The sequence below is a fragment of the Pavona decussata genome, unplaced genomic scaffold, assembly GCF_977016875.1.
Source record: "Pavona decussata unplaced genomic scaffold, jaPavDecu1.1 SCAFFOLD_8, whole genome shotgun sequence".
Classification (NCBI taxonomy): Eukaryota; Metazoa; Cnidaria; class Anthozoa; order Scleractinia; family Agariciidae; genus Pavona; species Pavona decussata.
The window spans coordinates 1,242,220-1,262,500 of NW_028145431.1; the positions used below are offsets into that span (position 1 = coordinate 1,242,220).

Consider the following 20,281-nt stretch of genomic DNA (forward strand, 5'->3'; position numbering starts at 1 on the left):
GCTTAGTAACCACGCCTTTGGAACAATATGGCGGATGTTCTACGGCGCAAAGTTTTTTAAAATCGTCACGATTCGGATATAGCCAAGCATTACAATCCAGTCGAGAATCATAACTCAAGGATGCTGAGACACGGAATTCGTCAGTTAAGAGTATGTAATAAATTCCTGAAAAGTGTTTGGCCAGGCAGATTCGCTGTGAATTTAGAGGTAAGAGGGAGTGGTAACTGCATGGTAAGCTTGCAATATTTTTCCTGGATTACATAAGCCGAAGCGCTAACTACAACTTAATCCGCTCCAACTGAAGTTTGATTCACTATCGTTTTCTTTTAGAATGATATTGATTTTTTTGTGTTTAAAGTCATTTTATTATTCCGGTGGCACCTGTGTGGTGAATTCATGATCCTTCGATAAAGCCATTATTCTCACTGACCAGAAGTTTTTTACTAAAAATTTAAATATTGGTTATTTAATAAAGGGTGAAGGTGACTGCTTTTGCGCCAATCAATTGGAACTATCAACATTCCCCCGGGTATTTGACCATGTACCATACTATGCGCGCCTGCAGGGTAGGGAATTTGGTTGGTGGGTGGGAATTTGAAAGTACATGTATCTGGTGGAAACTCACAAGTAGGTGATTTCTTGGTTTTTGGGAGTTAAGAGGATTCAAATACAGGGTTTTGCTCTTATAAGCGAATGGAATGCGTCTGTTAAAAGTATGTAATAAATTCCTGCAAAGTGTTTGGCCTGGCAGATGCGCTGTGAATTTAGAGGTACGAGGGGTTTCATTGATATATATCTCGGTGTCCAAAGCATGAACACTGATTGATTGAAGCTGAAAAAATGTCCTCAAGGGAGGTCTTGGAGCACTTAATGGTAGGGTGTTTTTTTTAATAGCTTTTTGTCCCCTGAAGTTGAGAATTTTAACCAGTAAAGTTTCAAAAGTTCAAATACCTGGGAGATTGCCTGAGTGGGGGGGGGGGGGGGGGAGGGGGGGTTGGTGGGAGATGGGATATAGATGATTTTCTGGGTACAGTACCCTAATACCTAATACTAGTTGCAATAATTATTATTTTGATATTTGGGTGTCAAACAATTTTTTGGTGAACTTCAATATATACCATTTTTTTTGCAATTCAACAGGTGAAGCCCATCGCCTTAAACAGCTTTCGAAGCAGAAGTCTGATAAGTGGTTCAAAAACTGTCCTGGCTCGGGCTGAAGGGAAAACATCCAAAGAAGCTGTTGATAAAGCTTTTGAGAGATCAGCCAAGCGTGGTCCTGTGACATGGGTGTCACTTGCGCTTGTGGCATTGGCGGGTGGGGGTGTGGTGCTCTATGTACGACATCTCAAAGAGGAAAAGGAAAAAGGTGAAATAAACTTTGGATAAGTCAAAGCTGAGAGATCAGTTCCCAGGTGTTCTTGAGTCTGTCTCAGTCTTATTTGTACCCATCTTCAGAAAAATAGTGCCACAGGGTTACTATCCTTTACTTTACTTAGGATGGTAGGCCTGTTCATCTCCCCTCAGTGAAAATAGAAATGAAAGTCAAAAAAACTACTTCAAGGACTGATCAAACGATGTGAAAAGGCTTGAGGATATGCTTTTCGCATGGCCAATACCTGTCTTCATCAGGTTTATTAGGACACTCACAAATTCACAGAATATACCCAGTAGTTGATTGGAAGTTGATCGTACACATTGTCAGTGACTATATGCACCTGTAAGAGTATAGTATTTTACTGTGCTACACACAACGTTTTGAAACATAGCTGCATTAGGTTCTGGGACTGTTCCCTTTACCCTTTAAGCCCTAACAGTGATCAGCATCAAATTTCTCCTTGTAATATCAATGCTTATTCAACCCCTGAGGTTATGAGAATTAAGGATATGATCACCCAAGATGAAGTTTTTTTTTGTTTTGTAACTTCTCCACAGTACTTTTATAAGAAAATTATGGGCACAAGATAGGAGAATTTGTTCTTTGGTATTAGGGGTTAAAGGGTTAAAATAAAGTTTAGACTTTCGCTGGTGAATTTCTATGATTAGTCTGCGTATTTTATAATTAATATGGTCTTTGTATTTCTTTAAAAGGTACAGCATGTTACATGTACATGTTTTGTCTACATTCAATTTAGAAAAAGAAAAAGAAAAGAGAAGATCAATTGGTAAGGTTGCACTTGGTGGTCCATTCAGTTTAACAGACCATAATGGAAAAGCTGTCACTGACAAGGACTTCCATGGCAAGTGGGTCTTGCTGTATTTTGGCTTCACTCACTGTCCTGATATTTGTCCTGACGAATTAGAAAAGATGGCACAAGCAATTGATATTGTTGGTAAGTTATGTGTGGTATGGTGTTCAAGAAGCAGAATACAGCATGCTGCTTATTTATTTATTTATTTATTTATTTATTTATTTATTTATTTATTTATTTATTTATTTTGGCTGTTTCAAATGTTCACATGGTATGATTAGAGATTTAATGAAAAACCTCAGCAGAAATATTTAGAACTAATGCTGTCCAATGTCATACCATGAAGAAACAGTCACTTTGCCTTGATAATGATCATGGTAGTATCATCGAAACATCGGACAGCATTGGTTTTAGTTTCGTTCACATTTATGCAAAGTTAGGGAATTTGGTGTAAGTTTTTAACATTGTGAATAGTCATTTTATTGTATTTATAGTATTTTTCTTTTTGGCCTTGTTGGAGGACTGATATAGACTTTCTGTGTGGCAATACTATATATAAATAAGACCTAAACTTATGTTCATTAAAGTGACTCTGTGATTCCTGGGTTTATTTTTATTTTCTGCAGGAGGGGAGAGGTCAGCTAACTTACAGTCTATGGGCTTTAATCTGGGAGGGTTTACATTCAGAATTCAATGGTTCTCTGCTCCATCTCAAAGATGATTATTTTGCCAGTCTTCATCGTTGTCAATGTTTGAATTCTTACATGTACAAATAATCAGGAAATAAAATTCCAAAGAAAGCTGGCATTTATGTCACAGGTGGAAGTTATTTTGAACTGCATTTTGTTGTGTTGTAGACGAGAATAAAGAGAAGCTAGGTGGTGAGCTTCAGCCTCTGTTTATCACAGTTGATCCATCCAGAGATGATGTAGAAGCTGTCAAAGAATATGTTAAAGGTACTTTTTTATTTCTTATTCTTTACTATTTACATGTAGTTTGAGAAAGTGTTGGGTTGAATGTTGCTGTAGCCTGTGCACAGCCGCCCCCTCCCCAGGGCTGTTAACCTCACATGTCTTCAAACATGGAGAACATGACTTCCCCGGCAAATCGCCGTAGAGAGGCGTCCCATTGAAGCAAAAATTAACGGCTTTAGTGGGGGGGGGGGGGGGGGGGGGAAGAAGGAAGGAAACGTACATTCACCAGTAAAAAAAACACTACTGCATTTTCTTGTAAGAGAGTTGAGCAGACGCCAAATGGCAAACTTCGTCAATTATCCGGGAGTTTACAGACATCAATCTGGAGACCACAAGATACGCCTCAAAATCTGGGGATTACAGACATAAATCTGGAGACCAGGAGATACGGTTCAAAATCTGGAGACTCCCGGATTATCCGGGAGAGTTCACAGCCCTGCCTCCCCTATTTTTCCTGAGGGGAGGGGGCAGCTGTACAAGGGCTAATCTTGCTGTTGCAGAAGGGGCTTTTTACATAAGAAGCAGGGACCCAGCTACTATCACCCATGTACCCTGAACATGGTACTTGCCTTTGAAGAGATTGAAAGCCAATCTAAACAAAACAAACTACTGAAAGATGCCAGTTTTTTCACTGTTAAGAACCCTTTTACTTCAAATGTTTTGGAGGTTACTTATGGGAGGTTAATGGAGTGCATGATAATGGTGTTACGCCATGTTGGTGTTTCAAATAACAAAAGAGGCAAACAAGCAATTTTTTTATGGTACATCAACCTGGCAGTGACGAAATCACGTGCATGCCATCTATAGTAGATATTTAATGTACAGTATACTAAACAGTGTTTCCAGCCCATTTCCCCCCTTGGCATCATGGAAATAAGTCAAATCAAGTCATACCAAACAATGCTGAGAAAACCTTGTCATCCAGAGACTTGAACATAAGATCACCAGGTCTTTTAAATGTATGCATTGTTAATGGTTCTAAGATACACAAACAGGAAATGAGTGGCAATACATCCAGGTCAAAGAGAACAACTTACCAAGACAATAGATCAAGGCAATAACTTCTTTGTTTGTTCTTTGTAGAGTTCCATCCACGTCTCCTCGGTCTGACGGGTACAGCCGAACAAGTCCAACAAGTTTGCAGGGCCTATAGGGTGTACTTCAGTGCTGGACCAGCAGATGAAGACAGCGACTATATTGTAAGCGATTACATGTTGCTTTTTTTCAGGAGGGGGGGGGGGGGAGGGGTGGATGTGTGAGACATTATTTTATTCACTCTATTTTACAATCTACTTGCACAAACAATGCTCAACACATAAATTAACCAATGTCCAGACAACCACGAGATGTCATCTGTGATACAGCTCTTGACATTCTCATTTTAACGTTTTAGTGTAGTACTCATTGACAATTTTATGATTTAGAAAGAGAAATTTGTAGAAATTTCACTGCACGTTGTATTGTCTGTTTTAGTTTTATTAATAATTTGTTATTTGGGTCTAAAATGTTTTGTCCTCCTTCCTTAAAAATTATGTTGTAGCTTTGTTTATAGTGACCATTTTCTGTTCACTGGAAAGGAGAGAATTCTCTGTGGTGATTTCCAGAAAGAATGTTTCTGTTGAGGGGTATTTTTGCTGTATGATCCTACCTCAGAACTTTATGATGGCGGAAAAGTGGCTAATACTGTAAATGATCTAATAAACGCCAGGGGCGTTTATTGAATTTCAAGGGTACAAGGGGGGCATTTAAAAGAGAGAGGCGTTTATTCTAATAAGTGTAACATGGTAACCCAGATATGGTATTATAATAAACTAAGTGACAGAGCTTTAGCACACTATCAAGTCTGTCCGCTGATAAGTCTAAACCGTCAACAAAACCATAACAGTAGTAGTACATACAAAGCGGCGGAAAAGGGTACTCAACTGGTAGTTCTTATAGCTCAATGTCAACATCTGAGTCCTTGTCGAGCACCATGGTATTTTAATCGCCGGCCTCGTCAATGTCTGAGTTAGTTATTGCTTGAAATGGTTCTGGAAGAGTTGGCTCATCAAGCACAGAAAGTTGTGCCTTGAACTGAAAATTGGGCAAGACGCAACTCGCACACGGGTGTTAATTATTATAAGCAAGAATGCAAATAAATTGATTGATTGTACAATACATCCGTTTCCAGTTTATATGTGGTTTTCAGGGAAGGGGGCGTTTATTAGACAGGGGGCTTTGATACAAACTTTTCAGCTTAGGGGGCATTAATTAGATAGGAGGCATTCATAAGAGAGGGGGCGTTTATTAGATCATTTACGGTATATTTAAAAACATTTCTAGAAAGAAAGTGAAAAGGGTAGACTGAAGGTAAAAGATAGTCACTGAAATTATCATAATTTAGCTGAATGACAATTCCATTTTCTCTCGGCAGGTTGATCATACCATCATTCAGTACCTTGTGGCTCCAACAGGTGAATTTGCTGAATATTTTGGACAAAATAAAACAGCAGAGGACATTGCTGCAGGGATTACTAGACACATGATTTCTTACAAACTTGCTCAGAAGAAATAAGTTGAATTGTACATCAAATGTATAAGGTCTACAGGGTGTGTGGAGAAATTAACATGAAGGAATAAGCTAAAAGTCGGCAAGCAATAACAGCATAATAGCAGGTTAAAACAAGCATAGAGCTGCGTTCTGTGAATGTAACTCTGAAAAGGGTACTATCTCAGATAGGATCCCAAATATGATGTTGCCACATTTTTCAAGGATATCGCAAGCTCTATAATGCAGCATTCTAAGAAGGTTAACTTTTTCCCTGTTTGCTGACTGGAAAACCTGGCTATGCAGGATAACATCTGCAAGTTCAACAACTGCACTCTTTCTGCACTGACATGACAGTGTTAATCTTTTTGATTTCAAGAAGCATGATTTCCATCCTCGGAGACCCAGGGGCAGTTAGTTGGGTGGAAGGGATTTTTGTGGGCGAAAGTTAATTGTAAGAACAGGAGAGCCCCTGGGCAATTACTCTGGCCAGAAAAATCAAAAGTGGGGAATTCAAATGCTTCTGGAACTGGTTCGGTAAGAGTTATTGCCCAGGGGCTCTCCCGTTCTTACAGTAAACTTTTGCCCACGAAAATCCCTTTCACCCGACTAACTGCCCCTGGGTCTCTGAGCATGCATGATTCCCAGATTGACCGAGGTCTTCTGCTGAACTCTCCCTTGTCATTGCTCTCACAGACCGTCTGAAATCAGGCCCAAATATGAATCAGCAAATTCTCCTCACTGTTTGTCTTATTTTATTGTGGTACAAGTTGGGAGAATTTGATGAAATATCAAGACATTTTGATCTGATCATTTTCTTTATTCTCATAACCTGTGCGTTTGATCAAGTAAAGACAACTATTGAGAAATTAGATCTTGGTCACTACTGGGGCTTAAAGGGTTAATTGCATGAAACTGAAGTCTCTCAACTGTGTGAAACCAGCGTGAAACCAATGAATCCAACAAATTATTAAAAGAAATAAACTGACATTGTTATTTATTTCAATAGTCTCTTCTTAATTGTACGAATGACAATAATATTTAGAGTATAATAATAATTATAGGGGTGCATGGAATAAGGCCTTAAGTGACTTTTGATGTAAAGTCAAATTCTCCTTTTGTTTCACTAGCAAATATAAGGCAATTTGGAAGGAGAATCTAGCAATTATCGGAAGTCACTTAGGGCTTTTTTCCAGGCACCCCTTCAATTATGGTATACAGAAATGTAAAATTTATCTTGTACCAGGTTACCACACATGTAGGCAGTGTTTGCTTTACATGTGTATGTATGTAATTTTGCACACTTCCTCAGTTCCTGTATGCTAACCTGTCATTGCAATCAAGAAGCAACCAAACAAAACTCCTTCGTCTTCAAAATAAGCTGTCAAGTCAAGCTCATAATGCATAATGCCTTTCAACTAGACAAGTCTATAAATGTTGCTCAGTTTTAAAGCCCCTTTTAAGAAATTTTAAGTCTATAAATATTAGTATATTTAGTTTACTACAAATTATTATTAAAACCTGTTCTAATCTCATTCTAGCACATACTGAGAAATACACATTAATTAAGCAACCGTCCAGGCAAAAAGGTATATTTTCTCAACTCCAAATGGAATCTGCAGCTTCTTGTTCAGTTACTGAACCATTCAGCACTAATATAATTATTGGCTGGAGAATTTCATGCAAGTCTTACCGCAAAACAAGTAAGTGAAGAAAGCTATCTTGTTGCTGCAGGCAAAGAAGGATCATTTTAAGATTTATGCTTACACATTTTTGAAATTTTATATATAAAAACTTACAGTGATAAATCAAGATTTTACTTGTCCTTTCTAAAGTTCATTGTCTAAAGTTCATTTCAGTGTTTCTTATGTAATATATCCACATTAGGCTTCCAATAAGTTTAATAAAAATATAATTTAAATTTGGTGAGACTTAATGAAAACATAATTAAACGGAGGACAAGCAGCATGACTCTTTTTGCCTTTTGATTATAGTCATGGCTTCATGAACTCTAGAGTTAGCATGATCTTGACACAGCTTTTGATTTCACCTAAGCTGACCAAGGCAGTAATTTGTAATATTCCATCTTTTGCCACTGATCACTGCTCCTAACAGCATAACTGGCATCTGGCAATGGTTAAGCATGAAGAACGGCCAGGGATCACTTGCATCAAACACTGCGTCTTTGCCAACCCACAAGGTGTGGAGGAATTCTCCAAGACCTTGCTGGAAACGAACAAGTTTGCCAATTTCATTGTACAACCAGTAGACATGAGTTGATGAAACTGGTGGCTCTATTGCTGCAGATAATTGAAATTGAACTTCCATGGCTCCACGAATGGCTCTTTCAAGATTTGAGTGCATAAGAAAAGAGACCACGCAAGAATGAAGACGAGGATTGCACTCTATACAATAAACTTCCCCAGAGTCGTCATCTTCAATGAAGTCAAAACAAATGCTGCCAGTGATTTGCTTGGCTTTGCAGAACTTTTCCACCCACTTTTTAATCTCAGGGTGGCTTACCACATCATAGTCAATTTGCACAGGTGAACAAGAACAGACCTGGAAAGCTTGGAGATTTCCTCTGATAACAATGGCGTTAGCAGCAAATTCTTTCCCTTTTATGAATTGGTGAACCAGATATGGGTTGTCATTATTAAGCTTTGATTCATAGGAAGCTATGTACTTCTCAAACTCTGCTGTATTGCTGGGTATGCGAGTGAAGTTTAATCGATCTATGGAGTAAGGCAACAAAGGTTTTAGAAAGTAATGAGAATTCAAAAATAACCCTTGCTTAGCCATTTCACGGACCTCTGCTACACTATCCACCTGATTGAAATAAGGTACACGCAGATTAAGCTTCTGGCACTGTTCTAAGAACAGAAGCTTATCATCAAGAATAACTGTCAACTTTGGGTCATCAAATACCAGGCATTTAACTTGTGGATTCAACTTGGCAAGACGCTGTTTGATGATTGTATCAGACAAAGCTGTCTTTGTATGGCTTACCGGGATATACCAATCAATCTTCTCTTTTTTTGCAATGTTGATCATTCCATTGATATATGCTTCATTGCTGTCTTGGGGGTTTAAATTTGGTACTGTGTAAAATTTTGAAATGAAGTGAGACCATTGCGCTGCTGACAACCAGAAGTCTTCTACATCAGCCAAGATCACGCGATGGCCAGCTTTTGCCAAGGTTTTCGCAATATGCAGCCCCTTGGTATGAGCTACTCCTGATACCAACACTGTTCTTCTGAGAGAAGTCTCCAGGCATTGATCATCTTTGGATTTTTTTCCAAACAGCTGGCAAAAAATAGTCAAGATAAAACAGAAGGGTGCTGCAGACATCAACAGGGCAATATACACAGCCGCCTTTGCTCTGTACCACAGCTTGGTAACAAGCTTTGATGGTGATTGATATGAGCCTGCGTTGGTGGATGGCATTTCCTTACAACTTCAAGCCCTTGAATGCTGAAAATTTGCATGGAAAAGAAAACACAATTGAATTGTACTGTTGCAAAAGCTGAGTGCCATATGTTAATATCCCTATTTCATGTCAGTTCCATTCTCCTTGACTTTTGGACTAACGTTGACTTTTGGACCCTCCTTGACTCTTTGCTGCTCTTTGGACTGGTCACGCGATATATTCCTCTGATTCCTTTGTCACGTGAAACTCCGTTGTATCAAAAGCTAAATCGTTTAATGCAATTATTCATAAAATTCACCGTAAATGCATATAAGTGTTTGCCCATTATATTACATTTAAGCTTAACAGAGTTGTCAAGCAGGTAAATATGACGTAATATGCAAGCAGCTACATCTAAGACATCTAAATTACAAAATGATTGTCAGTGTTCAAATAATCTTACATGTGTTTTTACTTACTTCTGGACTGCTTTTATTTATTTTTTATCTCGGGAGAGGAGAAAACTGTTGCAGGATGATGCAATCACAATATTTTCGGAATCGCTTGATGATTGATCTTGTCTTGCAAGCTTTGTTGGGTGGGACGGAAGGAGAACGGGAGTTAAAAGAAAAGTAGCCAGCGGCTTTAGAAATTGACAATTTCTTCGTCGTGTATGTGTCCCTTACCGTCCACAATCGGTTCCCGCGATTTTCCCGCCTTCCGATCAAGGGACCAATTTCCAGGGCTCTCTCGTTAACTTGCTCCAAAGTCAAAATGGCGGTCGGCTGGAAGCATTCGCATTTGCATTTCAATAGTGCCTTTTCAAGTCTTTACGAACACCTGCTTAGTTACGATAGCCTGACGACGCTGTTGATTAACTTAACAATGGAGGGGACACATTCAGGTATTAACAATCACTCCCGTAGGCAAGTAAACAAAGGAGTGCTTGAAAAAGCTTTATCAATATCCGTGCTGCAAAGAAACTGGCGCAAGAAAGTCGACAAGTTGTCTTTTCCGTCAATACTAAGTAAACAGCGATGATTAAAAGTGGTAAACGGCCCCGTAGTAAACGTTTGGGATGTTGTGGAGTGGAATGAGCTAAAGTATGACTGGGAAAAGTACATCGTGGATTTTGTTCAGCTCAAAATTGCTGGCAATCATATGAATCATGTAATTACAGTAACAGCATTCGGTTGTTTTGAAGAAGTTCACGCGACATTTCTGTCGACTATCTGGGGCTTAATTCCTCGACACTGAGATGGTACTTCGTTATCTGCAGCAACAGAATAAGCAAACATGGTGAATTTGAATTAAATATGTCTTATCGTGGAGCAGGACGAGGTTACAGTAATAATTACCAACGAAGACGTGCCCAGGAGAATGGCGCCCAAAATGGAAGGCCTTTTCCAGCCGACAGCAGCAGCGATTTGGACGATAATAATCGTGTGAGATTTCCTGACATTGAAAGAGAGCCAAGGGAAAGGAGATCACAGAAAAGGGATGCTAAGTTAAGTAGCCGAATTCCTTTACCAACAAGAAATGAAGAAAGCGCTACAAACGAGTTTAGCAGAGGACGCGACCCTCGGACACGTCATTTCAACCCTACAAATCCAGAATATCCAAATTCTAGTTTAGAGCAAACAGCAGTAAGAGAGCAGAGAAAAAGCAGAGTGAACGCAGTCAAAAGAGTTACATTTTATCGAAACGGAGATAAGCATTTTAAAGGAGTTGAGATGGTAGTGACTAGGCAACGTTATAGATCGTTCGACACAATCGTAGAAGACCTCTCGAAAGCTATTCCGCTTCCTTATGGTGTAAGAACGGTTTTTTCACCTGCTGGAAGCACGATAACTTCTATTAACCAGTTAGAGGATGGAAGACATTACATATGCTCCTCAGGCGACCAGCTTATCAAGAATGTCAATTACGGTCAAAAGCAGAAAGACAAATCTCGCTCCCTTGATGTGGAAAGCTCTCCGTCCGAAACATCGCCGCTTTCCTCATCAAGCGATTCGAAGTTTGGCGCGGGCAATGGAAACCCGAAACCCCGCGTAATAACAGTGACGAGTGAATACGACAAAAGCAAGAAATGCAAGGTTTTGTTGAACAGAAAAACAGTGAAAAGCTTTGAGGATGTGCTCAAGGACATCTCTGACGTGTTGAAGTATCCGGTCCGAGAGCTATACACTTTACAAGGTGAAAAGGTAGGCATTCATTCGTTGCGGATAACAAGTTGTTGGTATAAAGGTCGAGGTTGAAGAAACCTTCTGTATATAAAGTAAGCCTAGGATTTCCGTTCTCAGCTAAAGCCGGATTATCCGTTTCACACAAACAAGTGATTAAATTGTTGAAAAACCCTTACTAGCTCCTTTATGGATTTAATTCGAGTTCCGGGAAAAATCCGGAAAATGTTGTTTTGTGTGAAATTTTTGTTTTATTAAAAAGGTGCTATATAGAAGTTTTGAATTTCACGTTTAATTTTACAATGTTTTTCTAGGAAGCAACTGGATACAAAAATTATTTTGAGGGCCAATCATCAGCTGCCCTACATATTATTAAAAAAAGAAGGAATTAATGAACAGAGTCGACATTCAGCAAAAGAAAAATAGACAATATTTTATTGTGACAGTTTTGGATGTTGTTTGTGATAAAATTTAGTAGCTGTAGATACTTTTTCAGGTTTGTGTTGCCATGTTAACCAGTGATCACCTTTTTTTTTGCTAAGCAAGTAAATAATTTATTATTTTTTTTGCTGGTTTAGTCAAATGCCATGTGAATTTGCAAATCCTTTATTTTTGTGTTTTATTTTGTTCAATTCCCTTATAGGAAAGAGATTCTGCTTTTATAGATTTTCTCTACACATAAAATTAATTTGCAAATATACAAAAAAATATCAGTGAAAACAAATGAATATAAATTTGCATTTTGCACACATTGAGTCGTCTGTTCCTGATGTCAAGAAACTACAGCTGTTTTTCCTCGGGGGGTGGGGGGAGGGGGAAGTAGTCAGATGAAAGTAGGTCTCAACTGAGGATCTCTTTCTTGAATCTCTTTATGGTAGCCAATTTATCTTTAGTTTGTCTTTGTTAGTCAGATGAAAGTAGGTCTCAACTGAGGATCTCTTTCTTGAATCTCTTTATGGTAGCCAATTTATGTTTAGTTTGTCTTTGTTTGACAAACCAAACATTCGTTTTCACTTCCCATGCCACCCACTCAGCACTTCAGTTTCTTTAGAAACTTATCCCTCACTCAACTAAGGATGCCAATTAACTGTTAAAAGTATCCATAAATGCCTGATTTTGCAATAGAATCTTAATCAAATCTTTAGAATGATTTCTCTTGTATGTTTTCTGTTTAGGTGAAAGGTCTATCACAGTTATTTCAAGATAAAGACACTTTTGTTGCTGCCAGCTCAGAGCAGGGAGTTAAAAGAAACCTGTCCAATCCATCATCGCTGAGCAGTAATGGACATTCTGCATCTCCACCACAAAAGACACGCTTGCAGAAATCCAGGAAAAAACCCAGGGAAGAATCCTCAGGTAATGATCTTCTCCAAACACCCCCAAATTCCCTTGCAGTTGTGAAAAGCATGGATACCCAACAGCCCTCTCAAAATGTACCAGCAGCTGGCAATTTTGATGTCTGCATGCAATGATTTTCTACCTAACAAGGCGCTGGGGAAGCATTCATTCCAACCATGGAAGCTGGGGTGGACTGGGTTGTTTGGGATCTGAACGTCCTGCCCCTGGTGACTTGTACTGCCAAGTATAAGGGGCTAAGTAAAAAAAAAGTTGCCTTAATAAGATAACTAGGATTGTAGATGTGGTTTTGCGTTGTTGTGATGTAAGTAGTTTTGAAGGTAGGGCAGTGTTACAGAGTTTAGTGCGAATGCACGTTTATCAGATTATCTGGTTCAAAAGTGTTCATTTCGCCGAAACGGCATGACCAAAATTCGGTCATGCCGTTTTGTTTGTTTGTTTTCTTGTTTGCTTTCTTAAGTATGCAAGAGTAGGAGTTTCTGAATTATTAGTGTGATAAAGCTAGGTTAGGGTGTATTTCATTGAACTGGTTCTCGCTTAGAACTCTGACAACCCAGTTGTTGGTTGTTCAGATGGCGAGCGAGAAGGTTGTTTTTGAATACCTAAGTGGACGTAAAAAATGAATGAACAGAGATTTGTAGTGTACTTTACATTACATACATTCATTTGTTTAATATTTTAGGATCTGCATGGTGGCTTTGGCTAGTTTAGCCTATGATACAAAGGCCAATAGTTCAAACCCTAATTATACTTCATCTAACATTATCTTCCACAAGAAAAGGCATGCCTGACATACTGATTTATTTTTACTTGTTCATGTTAGCACAAGTCCAGAATGTGACCATTAAAGTGAAAGGGCGAGTGCACACTTACCAACACACTTCACAACTGGATAACTACTCAATTGATGAAACACCGGTAGCACCTCCTGATGCCAAGCTGCAGTTGACATGGGTGTATCTTTTCACTTAAATTACCTCTGTCAGTACTGAGTAACATTTGTAAATAATTTGTTGTTGGTTCTCATCCTTGCTCCGAGATGTGTTTCTCTGGGTACTTCGGTTTTCCCTTCACCTCAAAAACCAGCATTTCCTATTTCTTATTTGATCTGGAGAGTGTCCCCATGCTGTAAAGTGCATTTGATCATCTTGTCATGGAATTATACTCTTTTTAAACTTATGTAATAATCAGTGTATCAAGACATTAGTACTGTTGGACCTCTGCTGATGGGTACTTCATGGGCAGACACCTCATAAATGGATGCTTGAATGTGTTATGAAGATAAGGTCCAGTTCCGATGCCTTACCTCTCATATGCCGTACCAAGTAGTCAACCTAAAGACATGACAGAGCTTGCCGCATAATACCACAATAGTGTGTATGAGAGGTAGGGCATCTGATCCTGGCCTAAAGATCTATCAAAAGAAAGTAGTGGGGACTGCAAACACCTTAAAGTGATTCCGAGGTTTCAGCTTAGTGCTAATGTATTGAATTCAATAGAGAACTGCCTCTAAGTATGAAAGTTTCCTCTCCAAGCTAATGTTGTTGATTATTTATAAGTTCTGTTCTTTTCTTGTTCCTAATTTTCCTTGACATAATAATACAGATATGGTTATCATGGCAAGGATAACTATAGTAACTTACATATCTTACCATCTGGAGAGATGCTGTATTTTGTCTCTACAATGGCTGTTATTTACAACAAGATAGCAAACAGCCAAAGGCATTATACTGGTCATGCAGATGATATTAAATGGTATTTTTATCTATACATTGTTTATTTGTTTACATTATTGTTTTGTAACTTTATCACCATGAAAATAAATTTTCTTCACAAAAATGTTTTTGGAATTAGAAGAAAGTTATTGAGTGTTCAAGTTTGTTACTAATTCAAATAATAATGTTCAAAGATACTAATTCTCCAAACTTTCAAAATTTGGTGTCAAGAATTTTCATTCTCCCAAATCATGAATTTATGTGTGTCACAAAAAGTTCGCGAGTTAATAAAAAATATAATTATGATACACTCTAAAAGTGAGAAATCAACCTTCAGTTGTTTCTATTGAGCAATATTATAACAAGTGTAATTTGGGGCAAATGATAATTAAGTAAAACTGTTTTTTGTTTTTGATAATTTTCAAATATCATTCTGCACTAAAAAGAAACTTTGCCCTGGCCTAGCCACAAGTCAATGCATTCTGGACATATGAGCTGTCAACATTGCATATTAGGACAGTCCATGTATGCAGCGTGATATACATATATAACAGATTATTATTCAACACACTGAAACACTGCCAAAATATGGTCGTGGTGCACTGAATATTCATCATCCATAATCAACAGATATCCTGCAATATATGTAGCTTTGTGTGTCGGGGAGAAAAATGGCAAAATAAACAGTCTCCATCTTTTTGTCAAAAATGATTGTACAGTCTGTAGGTTATCATTTTTAAAAGCCATGGCACCTTTAATTAAATAATGACTTCACACTCTTCAGGTCCTTTTTTGTCACTTTGTTCCATCTTTGATTAGTGATTGAAGTAATGACTGTGCATCAAAGGTAGAAAGAGCTATCCGTTTCATAACATGGGCCCTCATTTTAAGTACATCTGCCTTTTTTTCCAATTTTTTAGCATGGCCATTCATCCCAACCAGTGGTACATAGCAACAGGACAGGCATCTGGCTTGTCAGTGGATCAAAATGAACTTGTAAGTACAGATATACATATCACCTGAAATCACTTTTAATTAAAAACATGATGACCTCCGAACAATGTTGGCTGATAAATTATTCAAAAGATAGTGATCTTTTCAATTGAGTAGAAATTTTTTGTCATTACATTAAATGTGTATAATGGTCTGAATTTCAGTTAGGTCTCATCTTTTGTTTCCGTCTCTAAGTTATAACTTGATTTTTGTTGTAACTTTGCATGGTGAAAATCATTTTAAACTGAACACTAACTTTAAACAAGTAAACACCTTTCAAACATCCTTTATTGCCTTCTTTTGTTACAATTGATCAAATAATATTTTTTGGGGGGAAAAGCTGCCATTCAGTATGTATGTGCCAGTTGACGTAGAGAAAAGATCAAGAGAGAGCCTTGTGAACGAAGAAAATGAACAGAATGTTCAGCAAACTTTCTATTGATTGTTTTGTCTGTCCATGAAACCCAAACCAGACAAAGCAGGCAAGGCATTGTTTTTGAAGTTATTGACTTCACAAACTTCACTTTAATTAATTTTGTGATTTTGTGATCACTTTAGTGATGTTCAAGACCTGAATTAATAATGTAGGTTATCCTAGGGTTTATTTTCAAGGGCACTGAGTGTTTGGAAATGTTTTTCATCCCATTGATTAGCTTAGCTTTTCTATTTATAATTAAGTTGTTTGGAATTTAAATATTCATTCAAATTAACACTTACAATGTTCAATGATTGCAAAAAAAAGAAAGAAAACCTTAAATGTGAATCAATAATTAATGCACAATAATTGTAATTATTGTAATTATTACTCTTGGACATTTTTATTTATTTATTTATTTATTTTTTTTTTTATTGTTTTTGTTTAGTTTTTTTTTTTTTAACCTTTTACGTGTAAATCAACATGGATAAGTTGCCCTCACTGCATTGCTTATGGTAGCAGCTGGCAGAATAATTTTAGATATTGAGATATTTCACACTTGGTGATCATTTTCTTTTCTTTCTCACAACCTGTATGTTTAATTAAGCAGTGATATTATTAAGAGAAATAAGATGCAGGTCACTATTGGATTTGAGAGGGTTAAAAGACACACCTCACATGTTTGTTTTGTCACCAGAGTCACATCCGTATCTGGGATGCTGAAACCCTGATCACTTTAGCTGTTCTGGCACTACAGGAGTACAGTTTGAGTATCTCATGCCTGGCATTCTCACAAGAGGTATGTATTATTAACTGATTAAACATGTCTTATTTACCAACTGCTTTGCATAATTACAATGGACAAGGTGCCTGGGATATCCAGGAGCCTTCAATGTGATCAGCTAGCCCCCAAATGGACTACCCCATTGTTAGCAAACCCCCTCAACCTGGCGATGAGCCCTGTACACCAACACTATAATGGCCATTTCCTGGAACAAGACAATTCTGAAAAGTGACCATTCAAATCAAAGCTTCAAAGCAGCACTTTTCTGCACATGGTCATGTTCAATTTAAAATTTATCCCAAGTGCAAAATGTTCGGTCACAATTTGCTAAATTAAAACCAATAGTTTTGCACTTTTAAAAGGTGTCTAAGAATGATAAAAGAATTTTTTGACATTTCAACGTTACTAGTTGGACTGCTTTGATGCATTCTTGGTTACAGGATAATGGTAAACAACTGGCATGTGTGGATTCATTAGATGACGAGTGTCACCTCACTGTGTGGGAATGGGAAGAAAGAGCTGTCACACAACAGAGCAAGGTTACACAATATTGATAATTATTATGTTACTCTATAATTTTATGTATTTATATAGCTAGGTTTGTGTCTGTCTGTTGGCATACAGAACTCCTTCAAAGTCTCATGTGCTGCTTTCAAAGGGAATTTCCTTTATAGGATAGTTGCCCTCTAGGAGCTTTGGCAAGCCTTAGCTTGTAGTTCATTTCTTCCAAAAGAGACAGAGAAGTAGGAAGGGTCATATTACAGCTAGTGTATGTGTTAAGATCTCCTCCTTATGTTTGTCTCTTAGCACTTATTCTGACCTTCTTCATACCCTAGCCTCATGCGCTGCTTGTAAAGGAAACACCCGTAATAAACTAGTAATGTCTCTTGCATTCAGGTTTTTACGTACCCAAGAAAACTTAAAAGGAGCCAATAAGGCCAAAAGCAGAGAAGTTAGGAGCTCATGCAACCAGTGAAATTTTAGATGTTACTGCAAAACATTTATGCACCCAGAGCAATTTCTTTAGCAATCCAAGGCTTTTGGGCTCCTGTTAGGTAACAGCCTTGAACCAAGTAAATCATTCTTCCACAGGAGACAGATAGGTTTTATTACATAAATTGCAATAAGGACCTTCAGATCAGAGTACGAGTAAGACTTTCAAATTTCAAATCAGTCACATCCCTGGAACTCTTTCTCCTTCCCATTGTTGACCAGCAGATAAGGAGGCCTGTAAAGTGCCGAATCGAGTACCGTGCCGAAAACAGTATGACGCATAAATTATGACAAATTTATGCATAGTGTAATATCCCCTCAGTAAGCGTGCCATCAAGTATCTACAGACCTATCTGTTTCACGCCAACACAAGCTATCTACGTATTATCAGAGTCAGATTACTAAATTTCATTGCCTTATGCACGTAAATAGTTCCGGCAAGTAAAGCCCTAGTAAACCAAAATATCATACTTTGTGGTTTTCTGTGTACCTTTACACTATAGTCTAACATGGTTTAAAAAGGCTTTTCATTTCAGGCAACCCGAAATGACGCGAATAATATTTCTCTCATCAGGCCGGTCACACGATATGCAATTGATCAATCTTTCGGGGTCACGCTTTGACCTTCCAGATTAATACGTCACGTACATGTAACAGCATGTCACGCATATGGTACACGCCTCTGTCACGCCTTGCTCAAGCGCTAAGCATGTAACTCGTTTCCTTAACGCAGCTTAACGCAAATCCGTAAACGTGTTGTACGTTTAACTTTCTCTGTAGATATACAATTATGTAACTATCACTTGTCAATGAAATCCCTCGTGAGGTAAACAAAATAAAAGCCAAAAGTTTGCTTAGTGTTACTCACTTGTTTAATATTATTTAAAAAAAAATTCTAAACAAAAACTACGTTTATGTTGTGACAAAATTTTTACCTTTTACAATCACAATTTGAAATATCCCAATCAAGACAGGAAAACATTTTTAATGCATCACGTACATGTAACAAACGCGTCTCGCATATGACAATTTAATAAAATTATTTAATAAAATTATTACAATTTTATAAAATTTAATAAAATGTCGGCAGTCAGCAGTCATTTTTATGAAAAATATACTTTATATGTCGGTGTTCTAGTGCGTGCCGAATAGAGTACGAGATACGGACTAAGTTAACACTATAGTCGGCAGTCATTTTTATGAAAAATATACTTTATATGTCGGTAGTCTACAGCGTGCCGAATAGAGTACGAGATACGGACTAAGTTAACAGTACAGTCAGCAGTCATTTTTATGAAAAATATACTTTATATGTTGGTATTCTAGTGCGTGCCGAATAGAGTACGAGATACGGACTAAGTTAACAGTACAGTCAGCAGTCATTTTTAAAAAAAATATACTTTATATGTCGGTGTTCTAGTGCGTGCCGAATAGAGTACGAGATACGGACTAAGTTAACACTATAGTCAGCAGTCATTTTTATGAAAAATATACTTTATATGTCGGTATTCTACAGCGTGCCGAATAGAGTACGAGATACGGACTAAGTTAACACTAGTCGACAGTCATTTTTATGAAAAATATACTTTTTATGTCGGTAGTCTACAGCGTGCCGAATAGAGTACGAGATACGGACTAAGTTAACAGTACAGTCAGCAGTCATTTTTATGAAAAATATACTTTATATGTCAGTATTCTAGTGCGTGCCGAATAGATTACGAGATACGGACTAAGTTAACAGTACAGTCAGCAGTCATTTTTATGAAAAATATACTTTATATGTCAGTATTCTAGTGCGTGCCGAATAGATTACGAGATACGGACTAAGTTAACAGTACAGTCAGCAGTCATTTTTATGAAAAATATACTTTATATGTCGGTATTCTAGTGCGTGCCGAATAGAGTACGAGATACGGACTAAGTTAACAGTACAGTCAGCAGTCATTTTTATGAAAAATATACTTTATATGTCAGTATTCTAGTGCGTGCCGAATAGATTACGAGATACGGACTAAGTTAACAGTACAGTCAGCAGTCATTTTTATGAAAAATATACTTTATATGTCAGTATTCTAGTGCGTGCCGAATAGATTACGAGATACGGACTAAGTTAACAGTACAGTCAGCAGTCATTTTTAAAAAAAATATACTTTATATGTCGGTGTTCTAGTGCGTGCCGAATAGAGTACGAGATACGGACTAAGTTAACAGTACAGTCAGCAGTCATTTTTAAAAAAAATATACTTTATATGTCGGTGTTCTAGTGCGTGCCGAATAGAGTACGAGATACGGACTAAGTTAACAGTACAGTCAGCAGTCATTTTTAAAAAAAATATACTTTATATGTCGGTGTTCTAGTGCGTGCCGAATAGAGTACGAGATACGGACTAAGTTAACACTATAGTCATCAGTCATTTTTATGAAAAATATACTTTATATGTCGGTATTCTACAGCGTGCCGAATAGAGTACGAGATACGGACTAAGTTAACACTAGTCGGCAGTCATTTTTATGAAAAATATACTTTTTATGTCGGTAGTCTACAGCGTGCCGAATAGAGTACGAGATACGGACTAAGTTAACAGTACAGTCAGCAGTCATTTTTATGAAAAATATACTTTATATGTCGGTATTCTAGTGCGTGCCGAATAGAGTACGAGATACGGACTAAGTTAACAGTACAGTCAGCAGTCATTTTTATGAAAAATATACTTTATATGTCAGTATTCTAGTGCGTGCCGAA

General features: G+C 37.7%; 3 protein-coding genes across 3 annotated transcripts in view; 2 read left to right on the plus strand and 1 right to left on the minus strand.

The window, feature by feature from the left end:
* The first annotated feature begins 1 nt into the window (after nucleotide 1).
* On the plus strand, nucleotides 2–6,690 carry LOC146488781 (cytochrome c oxidase assembly factor SCO1-like). The gene is made up of 6 exons (XM_085113813.1): nucleotides 2–207; nucleotides 1,141–1,366; nucleotides 2,133–2,330; nucleotides 3,047–3,145; nucleotides 4,247–4,362; nucleotides 5,577–6,690. Exons 1-6 carry the CDS (start codon nucleotides 121–123, stop codon nucleotides 5,715–5,717), a joined length of 867 nt encoding a protein of 288 aa, XP_084969939.1. The 5' UTR covers nucleotides 2–120; the 3' UTR covers nucleotides 5,718–6,690.
* LOC146488782 (uncharacterized) lies at nucleotides 6,224–9,738 on the minus strand. Its single transcript, XM_085113790.1, has 2 exons — nucleotides 9,579–9,738; nucleotides 6,224–9,164 (listed from the first exon to the last, which is right to left on the minus strand). Exon 2 carries the CDS (start codon nucleotides 9,135–9,137, stop codon nucleotides 7,737–7,739), a length of 1,401 nt encoding a protein of 466 aa, XP_084969916.1. The 5' UTR covers nucleotides 9,138–9,164; nucleotides 9,579–9,738; the 3' UTR covers nucleotides 6,224–7,736.
* A 110-nt stretch (nucleotides 9,739–9,848) lies between these two features.
* Nucleotides 9,849–20,281, plus strand: part of LOC146488783 (echinoderm microtubule-associated protein-like 2) — a 26,976-nt gene continuing 16,543 nt past the window's right edge. The window contains exons 1-7 of the mRNA XM_085113707.1: nucleotides 9,849–11,303; nucleotides 12,458–12,638; nucleotides 13,462–13,594; nucleotides 14,244–14,393; nucleotides 15,274–15,349; nucleotides 16,459–16,560; nucleotides 16,986–17,084. Of these exons, the coding sequence (XP_084969833.1) occupies nucleotides 10,416–11,303; nucleotides 12,458–12,638; nucleotides 13,462–13,594; nucleotides 14,244–14,393; nucleotides 15,274–15,349; nucleotides 16,459–16,560; nucleotides 16,986–17,084 (1,629 nt within the window). The 5' untranslated portion in view covers nucleotides 9,849–10,415. The remainder of the gene's footprint in view (nucleotides 11,304–12,457; nucleotides 12,639–13,461; nucleotides 13,595–14,243; nucleotides 14,394–15,273; nucleotides 15,350–16,458; nucleotides 16,561–16,985; nucleotides 17,085–20,281) is intronic.

What these genes read in the sequence shown, in the direction of transcription:
- LOC146488782 (XM_085113790.1), bottom strand. Translation starts at nt 9,137, where the DNA reads ATGCCATCCACCAACGCAGGCTCATATCAATCACCATCAAAGCTTGTT.
- LOC146488781 (XM_085113813.1), top strand. Translation starts at nt 121, where the DNA reads ATGCTGAGACACGGAATTCGTCAGTTAAGAGTATGTAATAAATTCCTG. An exon ending in GATTCGCTGTGAATTTAGAG is followed by an intron (nt 208 to 1,140) that starts GTAAGAGGGAGT and finishes GCAATTCAACAG; the next exon opens with GTGAAGCCCATCGCCTTAAA. An exon ending in ACAAGCAATTGATATTGTTG is followed by an intron (nt 2,331 to 3,046) that starts GTAAGTTATGTG and finishes GTTGTGTTGTAG; the next exon opens with ACGAGAATAAAGAGAAGCTA.